The following is a 19,742-nucleotide window of genomic DNA, read 5'->3' on the forward strand; positions in this document are numbered from 1 at the left end:
TATTTTATAATAATTCAATTGTAAAGAGAATGAGATTTTGTTTAGTAAAATAAGTCCTGTTTTTAATACCTTTCATTGCCTCACCTTTCCAAGATAACAACACAGCCTTTTCTAAAATGTTTGATGAGATTGGAGAATACATTGGGAGGGATCTTAGACCATTCCTCCATTCAGAATCTTTCCAGATCATTGATATCCTTCACCTGCACTATTTTCAGAACTCAATTTTCATGCCATTTGAACACAGCACCGATTCCAATCCAAGTGCCGTTTATCAAACTCCAGGCGTTTACATTTGTTGGATGACATGAAAATAGAGGTCTTTGGCCATGCCTACCGGCGGTTTGGCGTCTAAAGAAAGATTCATAAGCAGAAAATAACAACATACCTGTAAAATATGGTGGTGGATCTGTGATGTTATGAGGTTATTTAGCTTCCACTGGTCCTGGGGTCCTTGTTAAGGTCATACTATCACGCCCTGACCTGAGAGAGACGGTTTATTTCTCTATTTTGTTAGGTCAGGGTGTGGGCATTCTATGTTTTGTATTTCTTTGTTTTGGGCCGAGTATGGTTCCTAATCAGAGGCAGCTGTCTATCATTGTCTCTGATTAGGAATCATACTTAGGCAGCCTTTTCCCACCTGTGTTTGTGGGTAGTTGTTTTCTGTTTTGTGTTTCTGTACCTGACAGAACTGTGCGCTTTCGTTTCCCTTTGTTATTTTTGTTTGAGTGTTTGTTTGATTTAAATAAATAATCATGAACACGTGCCACGCTGCATCTTGGTCACCTCTCTACGATGATCGTTACACATACCTGTAAAATATGGTGGTGGATCTGTGATGTTATTTAGCTTCCGCTGGTCCTGGGGTCCTTGTTAAGGTCATACCTGTAAAATATGGTGGTGGATCTGTGATGTTATGGGGCTATTTAGCTTCCGCTGGTCCTGGGGTCCTTGTTAAGGTCATACCTGTAAAATATGGTGGTGGATCTGTGATGTTATGGGGCTATTTAGCTTCCGCTGGTCCTGGGGTCCTTGTTAAGGTCATACCTGTAAAATATCATGGTGGATCTGTGATGTTATAAGGTATTGAAAACACGGGTGCAAATAATTTTGAACCTGACAATATGTTGGAGAGGGTCCTCTGTGGCTCAGTTGGTTGTCTATGGTGCTGGCAACATCAGGATTGTGTTTTCGATTCCCACTGGGGCCACCCATACGAATTTGGATAAAGTGTCTAAATTCCGTATATTATGATAAATTATGATATATTATTTTGACAGCATGGCTACAAGACATGCTAAATAATGATGGTGAATGCTAGGTCAAATAAACTCATGTCAGTCAATACATAAATATTTCTGTAACGATCGTCTGAAAGAGGGGACCAAGATGTAGCGTGGTAAGTGGTCATAATTTATTATAAATGACGAACCACTTAAACAAAGAAACAAAAACGAAAGCCAACAGTTCTGTCAGGTGAAAAACACAAGACAGAAAACAACTACCCACAAAACCCCAAAGGAAAACAGGCTGCCTAAGTATGGCTCCCAATCAGTGACAACAATGTACAGCTGTCCCTGATTGAGAGCAATACCAGGCCAAAACAAAGAAATACAAAGCATAGAAAAAAGGACATAGAATGCCCACCCAAATCACACCCTGACCAAACCTAAATAGAGACATAAAAAGGCACTCTCAGGTCAGGGCGTGACAATTCCAGCTAAAAGTCTGACAAAATTAGTTTCCTGTTTTATATATTTATTTTTTATTTTTTATCCTGGACCATTTTCATTTTATTCGTACCAATGCTATAGTAAGTTATGGCTATGGACTCAACATTATTGTCCAGACAGAAGAACTGTATTTATTATGAAAATAAATTATACATGAACTATTATAGGGGCGGCAGGTAGCTGGTTAGAGCGTTGGGCCAGTAACCGAAAGGTTGCTGGATCAAATCCCGAAGCTGACAAGGTAAAAATCTGTCGTTATACCCCTGAACAAGGCAGTTAACCCACTGTTCCCCGGTAGGCCGTCATTGTAAATAAGAATTTGTTCTTAACTGACTTGCCTAGTTAAAAAGAATTACTTTTGATCTAAATTGGTTGAGTTACAAGTGTAGGTCAATAAATATTTGAACTCCACAGCACACTAAATGTCAATCGGATAAAGGTGTAGTATGGAAATAGGGAGGAACTATTGGGGTGCAGGAATATGTTAATATCTTTAGGAATATGTTAATATCTTTAGGAATATGTTAATATCTTTAGAAATATATTAATATCTTTAGGAATAAGTTAATATCTTTAGGAATATGTTAATATATACTGCTCAAAAAAATAAAGGGAACACTTAAACAACACAATGTAACTCCAAGTCAATCACACTTCTGTGAAATCAAACTGTCCACTTAGGAAGCAACACTGATTGACAATAAATGTCACATGCGGTTGTGCAAATGGAATAGACAACAGGTGGAAATTATAGGCAATTAGCAAGACACCCCCAATAAAGGAGTGGTTCTGCAGGTGGGGACCACAGACCACTTCTCAGTTCCTATGCTTCCTGGCTGATGTTTTGGTCACTTTTAAATGCTGGCGGTGCTTTCACTCTAGTGGTAGCATGAGACGGAGTCTACAACCCACACAAGTGGCTCAGGTAGTGCAGCTCATCCAGGATGGCACATCAATGCGAGCTGTGGCAAGAAGGTTTGCTGTGTCTGTCAGCGTAGTGTCCAGAGCATGGAGGCGCTACCAGGAGACAGGCCAGTACATCAGGAGACGTGGAGGAGGCCGTAGGAGGGCAACCACCCAGCTGCAGGACCGCTACCTCTGCCTTTGTGCAAGGAGGAGCAGGAGGAGCACTGCCAGAGCCCTGCAAAATGACCTCCAGCAGGCCACAAATGTGCATGTGTCTGCTCAAACGGTCAGAAACAGACTTCATGAGGGTGGTATGAGGGCCCGACATCCACAGGTGGGGGTTGTGCTTACAGGATGTTTGGCATTTGCCAGAGAACACCAAGATTGGCAAATTCGCCACTGGCGCCCTGTGCTCTTCACAGATGAAAGCAGGTTCACACTGAGCACATGTGACAGACGTGACAGAGTCTGGAGACGCCGTGGAGAACGTTCGGCTGCCTGCAACATCCTCCAGCATGACCGGTTTGGCGGTGGGTCAGTCATGGTGTGGGGTGGCATTTCTTTGGGGGGCCGCACAGCCCTCCATGTGCTCGCCAGAGGTAGCCTGACTGCCATTAGGTACCGAGATGAGATCCTCAGACCCCTTGTGAGACCATATGCTGGTGCGGTTGGCCCTGGGTTCCTCCTAATGCAAGACAATGCTAGACCTCATGTCGCTGGAGTGTGTCAGCAGTTCCTGCAAGAGGAAGGCATTGATGCTATGGACTGGCCCGCCCGTTCCCCAGACCTGAATCCAATTGAGCACATCTGGGACATCATGTCTCGCTCCATCCACCAACGCCACGTTGCACCACAGACTGTCCAGGAGTTGGCGGATGCTTTAGTCCAGGTCTGGGAGGAGATCCCTCAGGACACCATCCGTCACCTCATCAGGAGCATGCCCAGGCGTTGTAGGGAGGTCATACAGGCACGTGGAGGCCACACACACTACTGAGCCTCATTTTGACTTGTTTTAAGGACATTACATCAAAGTTGGATCAGCCTGTAGTGTGTTTTTCCACTTTAATTTTGAGTGTGACTCCAAATCCAGACATCCATGGGTTGATAAATTGGATTTCCATTGATTATTTTTGTGTGATTTTGTTGTCAGCACATTCAACTAGGTAAAGAAAAAAGTATTTAATAAGATTATTTCATTCATTCAGATCTAGGATGTGTTATTTTAGTGTTCCCTTTATTTTTTTGAGCAGTATATTTAAACATATATTAATATCTTTTAATATCTTAATATCTTTAGGAATATGTTAATATCTTTAGGAATATGTTAATATCTTTAGGAATATGTTAATATCTTTAGGAATATGTGAATATCTTTAGGTGGAAGTGGACACTCAAGACTGGAATGAATAATAAACAACCACATTGACAACTATACTTTACAAACTATACAAATGATCACTTCCCAGATTTCCACCTCATAAATACCAGTCCTACTTTTCCTAATACCTGTACATAGTATTTGCATAGTCAATAATTCTAGGGTGGTAGGAGGTTTAGCCATAATTCATTTGAATTTGATTACAAATTCCAGACATACAGTACAGTGCCTTAAAGTATTCACACCCCTTGACTTTTGACATATTTTGTTGTGTTGCAGCCTGAATTTAAAATAGATTGAATTGAGATGTTGTTTTACTGGCCAACACACCAGACACCATAATGTCAAAGTGGAGTCATGTTGTTCTACTTTTTGACATTTTTATAATAAACAATGAAAAGCTGAAATGTCTTGAGTCAATAAGTATTTAACTCCTTTGTTATGGCAAGCCTAAATAAGTTCAGGAGTAAAGATGTGCTTAACAAGTCACATAATAAGTTGCATGGACTCACTCTGTGTGCAATAATAGTGTTTACCATGATTTTTGAATGACTACCTCATCTCTGTACCCCACACATACAATTATCTGTAAGGTCCCTCAGTCGAGCAGTGAATTTAAAAATAGATTCAACCACAAAGACCAGGGAGGTTTTTCCAATGCCTCGCAAAGAAGGGCACCTATTGGTAGATGGGTAAAAAGCAGACATTGAATATCCCTTTGAGCATGGTGAAGTTATTAATTACACTTTGGATGGTGTATCAATACTAAGTCACTACAAAGATACAGGCGTCCTTCCTAACTCACTTACCAGAGAGGAAGGAAACCACTCATGGATTTCACCATGAGGCCAGTGGTCACTTTAAAACAGTTACAGAGTTTAATGGCTGTGATAGGAGAAAACTGAGGATGGATCAACAACATTGTAGTTACTCCACAATACTAACCAACATGACAGAGTGAAAAGAAGGAAGCTTGTACAGAATAAAACATATTCCAAAACATACATCCTGTTTGCAGTAGGCACTAAAATAAAACTGCTAAAAATGTGGCGAAGAAATATACTTTATGTCCTGAATACAAAGCGTTATGTTTGGGGCAAATCCAATACAACACATTACCACATTACCATATTTTCAAGCATGGTGGTGGCTGGATCATGTTATGGGTATGCTTGTCATAGGCAAGGACTAGGGACTTTTTTAGGATAAAAAGAAACGGAATAGAGCTAAGCACAGGCAAAATCTTAGAGGAAAACCTGATTCAGTCTGCTTTCCAATAGACACTGGGAGACTGGCAGCTTCATTAAATAGTACCCACAAAACAACAGTCTCAATGTCAACAGTGAAGAGGCGACTCCGGGATGCTGGCCTTCTAGGCAGAGTTCCTCTATCCAGTGTCTCTGTAATTTTGCCCATCTTAATCTTTTCTTTTTATTGGCCAGTCTGAGATATGTATTTTTCTTTGCAACTCTGCCTAGAAGGCCAGCATCCCGGAGTCGCCTCTTCACTGTTGACGTTGAGACTGGTGTTTTGTGGGTACTATTTAATGAAGCTGCCAATTGAGGACTTGTGAGGCGTCTGTTTCTCAAACTAGACACTCTAATGTACTTGTCCTCTTGCTCAGTTGTGCACCGGGGCCTCCCACTCCTCTTTCTATTCTGGTTAGAGCCAGTTTGCGCTGTTCTGTGAAGGGAGAAGTACACAGCATTGTATGACATCTTCAGTTTCTTGGCAATTTCTCGCATGGAATAGCCTTCATTTCTCAGAACAAGAATAGACTGACGAGTTTCAGCAGAAAGGTCTTTGTTTCTGGCCATTTTGAGCCTGTTATCGAACCCACAAATGCTGACACTCCAGATACTCAACAAGTCTAAAGAAGGCCAGTTTTATTGTTGCTTTAATCAGAAACAAGTTTTCAGCTGTGCTAACATAATTGCAAAAGGGTTTTCTAATGATCAATTAGGCTTTTAAAATGATAAACTTGGATTAGCTAACACAACGGGCCATTGGAACACAGGAGTGAGGGTTACTCATAATGGGCCTCTGTACACCTACGTTGATATTCCATTAAAAAGCAGCCGTTTCCAGATACAATAGTCATTTACAACAATAACAATGTCTACACTGTATTTCTGATCAATTTGATGTCATTTTAAATGGACAAAAAATGAGCTTTTCTTTCAAAAACAAGGACATTTCTAAGTGACCCCAAACCTTTGAACGGTAGTGTATGTAAATGAGATATTTCTGTATTTCCTTTTCAATACATTTGGAGAGAAAGAAAAATCTAAAAACCCGTCTTTTCACTTTGTCAATATGAGATATTATTATACATAAATACATTTTGAATTCAGGCTGTAACACAACAAAATGTGGAACAAGTAAAGGGGTATGAATACTTTCTGAAGGCACTCACTGTAAGGTATATGACAGTTCTGTCTGTAATAAACCAGGAAATATGGTAGGTATTTTTGATGGATATGGTTAATCTTCTGTGAGGTTGTTGTCTTGTCAAAATGAGCTCGACACAAGTCACCCAACCTCTCTCTGGACCAATACCTGGTCACCCAACCTCTCTCTGGACCAATACCTGGTCACCCAACCTCTCTCTGGACCAATACCTGGTCACCCAACCTCTCTCTGGACCAATACCTGGTCACCCAACCTCTCTCTGGACCAATACCTCATCACCCAACCTCTCTCTGGACCAATACCTGGTCACCCAACCTCTCTCTGGACCAATACCTGGTCACCCAACCTCTCTCTGGACCAATACCTGGTCACCCAACCTCACTCTGGACCAATACCTGGTCACCCAACCTCTCTCTGGACCAATACCTGGTCACCCAACCTCTCTCTGGACCAATACCTGGTCACCCAACCTCTCTCTGGACCAATACCTAGTCACCCAACCTCTCTCTGGACCAATACCTGGTCACCCAACCTCTCTCTGGACCAATACCTGGTCACCCAACCTCTCTCTGGACCCAATACCTGGTCACCCAACCTCTCTCTGGACCAATACCTGGTCACCCAACCTCTCTCTGGACCAATACCTGGTCACCCAACCTCTCTCTGGACCAATACCTGGTCACGCAACCTCTCTCTGGACCAATACCTGGTCACCCAACCTCTCTCTGGACCAATACCTGGTCACCCAACCTCTCTCTGGACCAATACCTGGTCACCCAACCTCTCTCTGGACCAATACCTCGTCTTCCCTATCCAGGAAGGAGACAATAATAACCTAAATATTCGGCATTATAGACATTAGGCAAGAACGATCAATGCCCTCCTTTGTTCATTTCATTATTTTAACAACTATTTTTTTTTAAATAAATTAATAGGCTATTGTTCATATGAGTTAACGGCGTGATACATCAAATTGTAAATATTAATTTCATTTCCAGTGCTAAACCATAAGTGGATTAAAAAAAACTGCCTCTATAGTCTATGTAAGTGATGACGCAATCATAGCAAGTATGCATTTATTTTAAGGAGAAACCTTGTAAGAAAGCAAAGCGAAGAAGACCGCTAGTCGTAATGCCATCAAAGTGGGTGGGCACACTTCCTAAGTATAAGTATGGAAACAACCTCGTCTCGTCCTAACGGATTTCTACTACAGAGGAGACGGAGATGAGCGGTAACATTATGAGAACACAGCACGCAATGAAATTAAATGTGGTGAGTATTTTACCTTCACGTTGTTTATATTCTCCGTGGACTATGTTTGGCGAGGGGGTTTATTCTAACGATTGAATAGATTATTCCAACGAGTGAATTGTGAGATTAGAACAGTGTGCAGATGAACGACACATCCCGGTTATATTCGATGCGATGCGCTTCTTCATCAAAACGCTGCACAGGTAGGTAGCCTATTCTGTGTTTAAATCATCTCTGTTGATAGAAATTGTAGCTCTTGGTCTTTGGTGAAGGGGAGACTAATATTAGTAGAAATTAGACGTTTCTAACTGTGATTATTTTGAAACCTCGTTGTACGGACGAAAGTTTGGATCAAATTGCTATTACATATTTCATATTTTGTATTTTAATGTAAACCAAGTCGATTATGTTTATTATGAGGGATGCGTCAATGACTATTATAAATAGTACCGGCTTCCTAGGGCCTAAACGCCAACATGCTGCGGTATTTCTCGACCACATGACTCTTCTGACATAGGTGTGTATTGTATTTTCAACTCTCTCCGTCATGACTCAATTTGTTTCAGGATGAATTTGCATAACGTGTTGGTTAAAGATGGTTCCCACCCCTACTCATACCATGTTTAATTTTCCTAAACCAATCCTAAAAAGGAACCATAAACTGCATTAGTATTTATTTTATTTGTGCGACATGCATGAAACGTGACCATGTCAATAAGTCAATTTTGTATTTTTTTATTTTTACTTTTATTTAACTAGGCAAGTCAGTTAAGAACAAATTCTTATTTACAATGACAGCCTAGGAACAGTGGGTTAACTGTCTTGTTCAGGGGCAGAACGACAGATGTTTTACCTTGTCAGCTCGGGGATTCAATCTTGCAACCTTTCGGTTACTAGTCCAACGCTCTGACCACTAGGCTACCTGCCGCTCTGACCACTAGGTTACCTGCCGCTCTGACCACTAGGTTACCTGCCGCTCTGACCACTAGGCTACCTGCCGCTCTAACCACTAGGTTACCTGCCACCCCAATATGCTAATGGTGTTGAGATGTAGGTTATGTTTTTATTTCCTGTAGGACCAATTTGAAGTGAACCAAGATTCCATTGATAGTGAGTGACTGCTGTGAGAATTTGTCCTAAAAGTGCTTGCTTCTGGCCCAACGGTGTGTTAGTTGTCAGGGGATGATGTGCCAAAGTAATGCTAGGTTATTACACTGGTAGTAGTGTAGTTCTCACCTCTCTGTTTTGGTACAGAAAGCACAGTTGTTTCCTTTGATGTGTTTTGCATGGTGTCCTTCCTATCTGGGCCTCATAAAGTGGTTTGCATATGTCCATGTTGAGATCTGTATCAGATAACAACCAGTAGAGAACTTTTATGAAAATAACCTTATTCTATTTTCATTGAACTCTTTATATTGTGTGTGTGTGTGTGTGTGTGTGTATGTGCGCGCGTGCGCGTGTGTGTGTGTGTGTGTGTTAAATGATTGAAACACAGATACACATTGTGTCTGATATGATAGGCTACACTTGCCTTCTGTGTAAATGAATGCAGGTGATATTAATTTGTAAGCAGAGCCAGGGAGCTATTCTTCTATGTGGATAGTTCTACATGTGGCTTGTTATCTTTGAACTCTTTATCTTTATGCTCTGCCCTTGGTGGTGTCTGCACTCGGTGGTGTCTGCACTCGGTGGCGTCTGTTTGAGACAACTTCCCCAAAATGAGCCGTTCACGAGGTGACAGAGAGACAGAGAGAAATGTGTCAAAAGGTCACCCTATAACGCCCTGCAGAATAAACACTAATCTTTTTTTTGTTGTCAAATACTGAGGCTTTACACACACAGACATACACACACACGCACACACCACCTAACATTTATTAAGAAAGGAACAAATAATCCTGAAGGGAAGCTTCCTGACAGCGACGACAGTAACTTCCTCTTTTACATCAACAGTAGTAGTGATGCAGTCAGTAGAGTGTTGTGTTTCTGTCATACCGGTCTACTCTATTAACATTGAAACAGTGAGCGACAGCGTCTCTATCCTTGTCTCTACTCTTTATGTTGTTGTCACATACTGTGGAAACAGCAGGACTGATGCCATTTCCATTATTACAGGAACACGTTTCCATTTAGGATTTCACCCTAGTTCTCAGCTGAGTTAGGTGGTATGTGTAAACATCCTTTAAAATCACTCGGAAATTGGTGGAAATTTCCATTGAAAGAATCCTTAAAAACAAACGGAATATATATATATATATATATATGTATATATCAGACTCAGTTTCACCAGAAATGTTTATATTATCTTTAGTTAATCATTAACAAATACCCACACGACTGTGCCAAACTCTTGCTACAGCCTCCCACTCATAATTGATAATCTGTTAGTTGTAACGCTGCATAAATCAGAGGCAGTGGAACACAGCCTGGGACTAAATGATATGGAGATCAATGACATACTCTGCCATGGTTACACATACAGTATGAATCTCTGATATGGCTGCTACTGTTTTGCTTTAATACTTGGCTACCTGCGTGTACTGTTACAGGTTTCTAGAAGTTAGTTGGTGGGCTGATTGACCCAAATATTGATTGTGACTTTTATTTATTATTCTTATTTTTTAAATTTATTTTTAAACTGCATTGTTGGTTAAGGGCTTGTAAGTAAGCATTTCACTGTAACCTGTTGTATTCGGGCGCAGGTGACTAATAACATTTGATTTGATTGTAAGAGTTGAACGTGCCAGATTTGTCATTCGCCTAGGTTTATTAAGTTGTAATGTCTCACGGTATGTGTTTGTTATATAATCTGTATAATAACATTTCATTTGTTATGGGTATTATGGGTACCGACTAGAGGTCGACCGATTAATCAGAATGGCCGATTAATTAGGGCCGATTTCAAGTTTTCATAACAATCGGTAACCGGCATTTTTGGCCACCGATTTGCAGATGTTTATTTAAATGTTTGTTTTTTTCACCTTTATTTAACGAGGCAAGTCAGATTAAGAACACATTGTTATTTTCAATGACGGCCTAGGAACGGTGGGTTAACTGCCTTGTTCAGGGGCAGAACGACAGATTTTTACCTTGTCAGCTCGGGATTCGTTTTTGCAACCTTCCGGTTACTAGTCCAACGCTCTAACCACCTGCCTTACATTGCACTCCACGAGGAGCCTGCGTGGCAGGCTGACTACCTGTTACGCGAGGGCAGCAAGAAGCCAAGGTAAGTTGCTAGCTAGCATTAAACTCATCTTATAAAAAACAATCAATCTTAACATAATCACTAGTTAACTACACATGGTTGATGATATTACTAGTTTATCTAACGTGTCCTGCGTTGCATATAATCGATGCGGTGCCTGTTAATTTTCATTGAATCACAGTCTACTTCGACAAACGGGTGATGATTTAACAAGCGCATTTGCGAAAAAAAGTACTGTCGTTGCACCAATGTACCTAACCATAAACATCAATGCCTTTCTTTAAAATCAATACACAAGTATATATTTTTAAACCTGCATATTTAATTAATATTGCCTGCTAACATGAATTTCTTATAACTAGGGAAGTTGTGTCACTTCTCTTGCGTTCCGTGCAAGCAGTCAGGGTATATACAGCAGTTTGGGCCGCCTGGCTCATTGCGAACTGTGTGAAGTCCATTTATTCCTAACAAAGGCCGTAATTAATTAGCCAGAATTGTACATAATTATGACATAACATTGAAGGTTGTGCAATGTAACAGGAATATTTAGACTTAGGGATGCCACCCGTATTTCACTGAAATAATAAACGTTTCGTTTTCGAAATGATAGTTTCCGACCATATTAATGACCAAAGGCTCGTATTTCTGTGTGTTATTATGTTATAATTAAGTCTATGATTTGATATTTGATAGAGCAGTCTGACTGAGCGATGGTAGGCAGCAGCAGGCTCGTAAGCATTCATTCAAACAGCACCTTCGTGCGTTTGCCAGCAGCTCTTCGCAATTCTTCAAGCATTGTGCTGTTTATGACTTCAAGCCAATTAACCCCCGAGATTAGGCTGGTGTAACCAATGTGAAATGTAACCCCCGAGATTAGGCTGGTGTAACCAATGTGAAATGTAACCCCGAGATTAGGCTGGTGTAACCAATGTGAAATGGCTAGCTAGTTAGCGGGGTGTGCGCTAATAGCGTTTCAAACGTCATTCGCTCTGAGACTTGGGAGTGGTTGTTCCCCTTGCTCTACATGGGTAACGCTGCTTCGAGGGTGGCTGTTGTCGATGTGTTCCTAGTTCGAGCCCAGGTAGGAGCGAGGAGAGGGACGGAAGCTATACTGTTACACTGGCAATACTAAAGTGCCTATAAGAACATCCAATAGTCAAAGGTATATGAAATACAAATCGTATAGAGAGAAATAGTCCTATAATATCTACAACCTAAAACTTCTTACCTGGAAATATTGAAGACTCATGTTAAAAGGAACCACCAGCTTTCATATGTTCTCATGTTCTGAGCAAGGAACTTGAACGGTAGCTTTTTTATATGGCACATATTGCACTTTTACTTTCTTCTCCAACACTTTGTTTTTGCATTATTGAAACCAAATTGAACATGTTTCCTTATTTATTTGAGGCAAAATTTATAGTATTTATGTATTATATTAAGTTAAAATAAGTGTTCATTCAGTATTGTTGTAATTGTCATTATTACAAATAAATAAATCAAAAATCGTCCGATTAATCGGTATTGCCTTTTTGGTCCTCCAATAATCGGTATCGGTGTTAAAAAATCATAATCGGTCGACCTCTAGTACCGACCCATCGCATCTGTTCATAGCTGGGGTCGTTGATGGTTTTATGATTTCATCAAGAGAGCTGTTTGATGCCAGGCCTCCCACTAGTAGGGTGCTCTGTGTGTGTCCCAAATAGTACCCTAATCCCTATTTAGTAAACTCTTTTGACCATGACCCATAGGGCTTTGGTCTAAAGTAGTGCACTATGTAGGGAATAGGGTGCTATTTGGGATGTAGCCTCTGAAGCCTTTAATGGGGGATTTTACAGCAGTCAGTTTAGTTAGAGGCAGAGGGCTGGGTCAGTATGTCTGTGTGTTTTATGTCTCTAAAGAGCTGAAATCCCCAGGCAGACCACCTGTATAGCATTACTGACTCCATCCATCGATCCCTCAGCTCTCCAGCCTTCTGATCCTCCATTGTAATAGGCCTAAGCGACTTACCGCTGTGTGTGCATACATTTGGTCCTCCATAGTCTTGTTGCTTGACATTTGTTACCGAATTTAGAACGTCTGGAGGCGAGTCTACTTTCTACTGAAGTGTGCATTCGTTCACTACTTCCCACAAATCTAAAAGCATTGGATTGGTGCAGGGATGGGCTCGTGGGAATTTCCACCATATTTCTTATACCAGTCGTCTCCTTTCAAATTAGTTAAAAGGGCAGTGCAGTGATTTTCCAGTTTTATTAATGTTATTTCCACACTATGAGGTCGAAATAACACTCTCAAATTGTGAAAATTATGATAATGTCCTTTTAGTATAAGAGCTTTTTAAAAAGAAAAAGCCTGTTCAGGTGGGATGGAGTTTTTGGCCACAGCATGACATCACAATATGATTTGATTATTCTGACCAATGACCAGTTATATTTGAAGGGTTTAACGGGGTAGACTCTTCAGCAGGGTTCTCCAACCTTTTCTAGCATGAGAGCTACTTTAAAAAAACATGTCACGAGCTACTCATTTTTTTCTAACTTTCAAATAGGTACATTCTTCTCTTCTCCTCTCCCCTGCAACTCTTCCCCTGGTCCTTAGTGTACAACAGAAAGTAGTGTACTATGCTGTCAACACTTCCCCTGGTCCTTAGTGTACAACAGAAAGTAGTGTACTATGCTGTCAACTCTTCCCCTGGTCCTTAGTGTACAACAGAAAGTAGTGTACTATGCTGTCAACGCTTCCCCTGGTCCTTAGTGTACAACAGGAAGTAGTGTACTATGCTGTCAACTCTTCCCCTGGTCCTTTGTGTACAACAGGAAGTAGTGTACTATGCTGTCAACACTTCCCCTGGTCCTTAGTGTACAACAGAAAGTAGTGTACTATGCTGTCAACGCTTCCCCTGGTCCTTAGTGTACAACAGGAAGTAGTGTACTATGCTGTCAACACTTCCCCCTGGTCCTTAGTGTACAACAGGAAGTAGTGTACTATGCTGTCAACACTTCCCCTGGTCCTTAGTGTACAACAGGAAGTAGTGTACTATGCTGTCAACACTTCCCCTGGTCCTTAGTGTACAACAGGAAGTAGTGTACTATGCTGTCAACACTTCCCCTGGTCCTTAGTGTACAACAGGAAGTAGTGTACTATGCTGTCAACACTTCCCCTGGTCCTTAGTGTACAACAGAAAGTAGTTCACTATGTTTTCTGACAATATGTCTGGTAAAATAATGGTTAATAAACAACTCTAAGGTGGTCCTTATAAAATCTGAGATTTTTACCCCATAATCTGTTTGTTTTCCCATTTTATTTAGTTTTTCACTCTCAAAATTACAACTGTTCATAGAGAAACAACAACATTGGATGTTCTGAGTTCATGTTAATGATGACATCACATCAGAAGACCATTGTTTGGGGGGGATGTCTGGAAGAAAACAAAACAAATTGTTTTGTGTAATTCCTCTTTAATCAGGCATCTGTCCCTTTAATATGTAGCGAGTGAGGAATGTGCCGTCTAACATGCCGGTCTAGTGATGGTTTTGTACTGCTGCTGCTCATTCTATAGGTAGGTAGGCTGTGAGTTACTGGTAGGTAGGCTGGGTAGGCTGTGAGTTACTGGTAGGTAGGCTGGGTAGGCTGTGAGTTACTGGTAGATAGGCTGGGTAGGCTGTGAGTTACTGGTAGATATGCTGTGAGTTACTGGTAGGTAGACTGTGAGTTACTGGTAGGTAGACTGTGAGTTACTGGTAGGTAGACTGTGAGTTACTGGTAGGTAGGCTGTGAGTTACTGGTAGGTAGGCTGTGAGTTACTGGTAGGTAGACTGTGAGTTACTGGTAGGTAGGCTGTGAGTTACTGGTAGGTAGGCTGTGAGCTACTGGTAGGTAGGCTGTGAGTTACTGGTAGGTAGGCTGTGAGCTACTGGTAGGTAGGCTGTGAGTTACTGGTAGGTAGGCTGTGAGCTACTGGTAGGTAGGCTGTGAGTTACTGGTAGGTAGGCTCTGAGTTACTGGTAGGTAGGCTGTGAGTTACTGGTAGGTAGGCTGTGAGTTACTGGTAGGTAGGCTGTGAGTTACTGGTAGGTAGGCTGTGAGTTACTGGTAGGTAGGCTGTGAGTTACTGGTAGGTAGGCTGTAAGCTACTGGTAGGTAGGCTGTGAGTTACTGGTAGGTAGGCTGTGAGTTACTGGTAGGTAGGCTGTGAGTTACTGGTAGGTAGACTGTGAGTTACTGGTAGGTAGGCTGTGAGTTACTGGTAGGTAGGCTGTGAGTTACTGGTAGGTAGGCTGTAAGCTACTGGTAGGTAGGCTGTGAGTTACTGGTAGGTAGGCTGTGAGTTACTGGTAGGTAGGCTGTGAGTTACTGGTAGGTAGGCTGTAAGCTACTGGTAGGTAGGCTGTGAGTTACTGGTAGGTAGGCTGTGAGTTACTGGTAGGTAGGCTGTGAGTTACTGGTAGGTAGGCTGTGAGTTACTGGTAGGTAGGCTGTGAGTTACTGGTAGGTAGGCTGTGAGTTACTGGTAGGTAGGCTGTGAGTTACTGGTAGGTAGGCTGTGAGTTACTGGTAGGTAGGCTGTAAGCTACTGGTAGGTAGGCTGTGAGTTACTGGTAGGTAGGCTGTGAGTTACTGGTAGGTAGGCTGTGAGTTACTGGTAGGTAGGCTGTGAGTTACTGGTAGGTAGGCTGTGAGTTACTGGTAGGTAGGCTGTGAGTTACTGGTAGGTAGGCTGTGAGCTACTGGTAGGTAGGCTGTGAGTTACTGGTAGGTAGACTGTGAGTTACTGGTAGGTAGGCTGTGAGTTACTGGTAGGTAGGCTGTGAGTTACTGGTAGGTAGACTGTGAGTTACTGGTAGTTAGGCTGTGAGTTACTGGTAGGTAGGCTGTGAGTTACTGGTAGGTAGGCTGTGAGCTACTGGTAGGTAGGCTGTGAGTTACTGGTAGGTAGGCTGTGAGTTACTGGTAGGTAGACTGTGAGTTACTGGTAGGTAGGCTGTGAGCTACTGGTAGGTAGGCTGTGAGTTACTGGTAGGTAGGCTGTGAGTTACTGGTAGGTAGGCTGTGAGTTACTGGTAGGTAGGCTGTGAGTTACTGGTAGCTCGTGATCAACCTGTTGGAGACCCCTTCTGGAGTCTAGACGATCCTATCCGCCAATCAGGGCCGTGTATGTAAACATATAAAAATGTGTATCGACACGCCTACACGATCGGCCTGAGCATTTCAATGGCAAAAGGAGGCTCAGGGAAATAAATGATAAAAAATATATTATGAGTTATTTTCATGAAATAAACACACACAGTGATGGTTTAAAAATACAATTAAAAAGACTGCATCGGGGCTTTAAGGGAAGTGAACAAGTGCACACTTAGGAGGAAGGAGAGATAGTTGGGACATTGCCTAGGGCTGCACCTTAAATGGCACCCTATTCCCTATATAGTACACTACTGTTGACCAGATTCCTATGGGACCCTATTCCCTATGTAGTGCACTACTGTTGACCAGATTCCTATGGGACCCTATTCCCTATATATATAGTGCACTACTGTTGACCAGAGCCCTATGGGGACCCTATTCCCTATGTAGTGCACTACTTTTGACCAGAGCCCTACTGCACTACATGGGGGGCCATTTGGGACGTAGCCTAGGTCCTCCAATGCGTTCCTCTCAGCCAGCTGCTGGGTGTGTTCCTCCTCACTGCTTAATGCAGGGAAATGATACACATGGAACTGAGTGTCTGTCATACCTCCGGGTAGATGGTGGTTTAGGTTGAATATGGAACTGAGTGTCTGTCATACCTCCGGGTAGATGGTGGTTTAGGTTGAATATGGAAAGCCATTTAGGCTACAGCACTTTAGTTAGGGGAAGTCATACTCTCACTTGAAATCCCGCTCCATAGCCTGCGTTAGTCAGAGGAAGTCATATTTAGATTTTTAAATCCCGCTCTTACCCTGATTTCAATGCTCGTGTCATTCAGCGGTTTGGACACTGATGAGCAGAATAACATCTCCTTGACTGACTACTGTGTAATACACTAGTAAACTCTTTATGCGTCCCAAATGGCACCCTATTCCCTATATAGCCCCTGGTCAAAAGTAGTGCACTACATAGGGAGCCATATTTTTATTTAACTAGGCAAGTCAGTTAAAAACAAATTCTTATTTACAATGATGGCCTACCCCGGCCAAACCTGGATGATGCTGGGCCAATTGTGCGCCGCCCTATGGGACTCCCAATCACGGCCGGTTGTGATACAGCCTGGAATCGAACCAGGGTCTGTAGTGACGCCTCTAGCACTGAGATGCAGTGCCTTAGACCGCTGAACCAGGGTCTGTAGTGACGCCTCTAGCACTGAGATGCAGTGCCTTAGACCGCTGAGCCAGGGTCTGTAGTGACGCCTCTAGCACTGAGATGCAGAGCCTTGAGACCGCTGAACCAGGGTCTGTAGTGACGCCTCTAGCACTGAGATGCAGTGCCTTGAGACCGCTGAACCAGGGTCTGTAGTGACGCCTCTAGCACTGAGATGCAGTGCCTTGAGACCGCTGAGCCAGGGTCTGTAGTGACGCCTCTAGCACTGAGATGCAGTGCCTTAGACCGCTGAACCAGGGTCTGTAGTGACGCCTCTAGCACTGAGATGCAGAGCCTTAGACCGCTGAACCAGGGTCTGTAGTGATGCCTCTAGCACTGAGATGCAGAGCCTTAGACCGCTGAACCAGGGTCTGTAGTGACGCCTCTAGCACTGAGATGCAGAGCCTTAGACCGCTGAGCCAGGGTCTGTAGTGACGCCTCTAGCACTGAGATGCAGTGCCTTAGACCGCTGAACCAGGGTCTGTAGTGACGCCTCTAGCACTGAGATGCAGTGCCTTAGACCGCTGAACCAGGGTCTGTAGTGACGCCTCTAGCACTGAGATGCAGAGCCTTAGACCGCTGAACCAGGGTCTGTAGTGACGCCTCTAGCACTGAGATGCAGTGCCTTAGACCGCTGAGCCAGGGTCTGTAGTGACGCCTCTAGCACTGAGATGCAGTGCCTTAGACCGCTGAGCCACTAAGCCTCTGTCTGATTGAGGGGATGTACACACTCCAGCTGTATTCCCTCTCAGCTGGCGAACGGCCACAGGAGTCATCCAATGTGACTTCCCTTCAGATGATCAGAACATTGTAATTATGGGTGACAGAGCAGCGTGTAATTTTGGTCTAGAGTGCTGTAGCAGAATGTCATTGAATGGTGACTTCCAACTGAATGCTGAAAGGTTAAAAGTTCAAAAACGGCTTTATTCCAGAACTTCCATATACAGAATGCACAGGGGCATTCCCCGGGAGTAAAACAAGCAACTTGCATGGGTCTTAACAGTTTACAGTAAGGATTTAGTTCACAGTTTACAGTAAGGATATAGCTGACAGTTTACAGTAAGGATTTAGCTGACAGTTTACAGTAAGGATTTAACTGACAGACAACAGTCAGGATTTAGCTAACAGTTTACAGTCAGGATTTAGATAACAGTTTACAGTAAGGATTTTGATGGATTTGGTCTAGAGACTGAAGGGAAGGGAGAGAAGAGAAGGGAGGAGAAGGGAAGGGAAAGACAGAAGGGAAAAGGGGCTTGGGAAATCAGTCTACTCCCTACTTTTTCAGTCTCCATGCTCCATGTTTATTTGGCCTGCAGCCAGTATAGGTCCCCCAGGCCAATATAGGTCCCTCAGGCCAATATAGGTCCCCCCAGGCCAATATAGGTCCCCCCAGGCCAATATAGGTCCCCCCAGGCCAATATAGGTCCCCCCAGGCCAATATAGGTCCCCCAGGCCAATATAGGTCGCCCCAGGCCAGGCCAGTATAGGTCACCCCAGGCCAATATATGTCCCCCCAGCCCAGTATAGGTCCCCCCAGGCCAGTGTAGGTCACCCCAGGCCACCCCAGGCCATTATAGGTCACCCCAGGCCAGTATAGGTATCCCCAGGCCAATATAGGTCTCCCCAGGCCAGGCCAGTATAGGTCATCCCAGGCCAGGACAGTGTAGGTCACCCCAGGCCAGGACAGTATATGTCACCCCAGGCCAGTATAGGCCACCCCAGGCCGGGTCAGTATAGGTCCCTCCAGGCCAGTATAGGCCACCCCAGGCCGGGTCAGTATAGGTCCCTCCAGGCCAGTATAGACCACCCCAGGCCAGTATAGGTCCCTCCAGGCCAGTATAGTTCACCCCAGGCCGGGTCAGTATAGGCCACCCCAGGCCAGTATAGGTCCCCCGCAGGCCCGGCCAATATAGGTCCCTCCAGGCCAGTATAGGTCACCCCAGATCAGTATAGGTCACCACAGGCCAGTGTAGGTCACCCCAGGCCAGGACGGTATAGGTCACCCCAGGCCAGGACGGTATAGGTCACCCCAGGCAAAGTAAAGGTCCCCCCAGGCCAGTGTAGGTCACCCCAAGCCAGTATAGGTCATCCCAGGCCAGTATAGGTCACCCCAGGCCACCCCAGGCCAGTATAGGTCACCCCAGGCCACCACAGTCCAGTATAGGTCTCCCCAGGCCAGTATTGGCCACCCCAGGTCAGTATAGGTCACCCCAGGCCAGGCCAGTTTACATCACCCCAGGCCAGTATAGGTCCCCCCAGGCCAGGTCAGTATAGGTCCCCCCAGGTCAGGTCAGTATAGGTCCCCCCAGGCCAGGTCAGTATAGGCCCATCCAGGCCAGTTTACATCCCCCCAGGCCAGGCCAGTATAGGCCACCCCAGGCCAGTATAGGGCACCCCAGGCCAGTATTGGCCACCCCAGGTCAGTATAGGTCACCCCAGGCCAGGCCAGTTTAAGTCACCCCAGTTGATAGGTCACGCAAGGCCAGTTTAGGTCACCCCAGGCCAGTATAGGTCACCCCCGGCC

General features: G+C 43.8%; 1 protein-coding gene across 1 annotated transcript in view; it reads left to right on the forward strand.

The window, feature by feature from the left end:
* The first annotated feature begins 7,439 nt into the window (after positions 1-7,439).
* Positions 7,440-19,742, forward strand: part of LOC106606133 (tumor necrosis factor receptor superfamily member 11B) — a 37,806-nt gene continuing 25,503 nt past the window's right edge. The window contains exon 1 of the mRNA XM_045719312.1: positions 7,440-7,701. Within this exon, the coding sequence (XP_045575268.1) occupies positions 7,654-7,701 (48 nt within the window). The 5' untranslated portion in view covers positions 7,440-7,653. The remainder of the gene's footprint in view (positions 7,702-19,742) is intronic.

Source organism: Salmo salar, chromosome ssa05, assembly GCF_905237065.1.
Source record: "Salmo salar chromosome ssa05, Ssal_v3.1, whole genome shotgun sequence".
In the NCBI taxonomy this organism is placed as follows: Eukaryota; Metazoa; Chordata; class Actinopteri; order Salmoniformes; family Salmonidae; genus Salmo; species Salmo salar.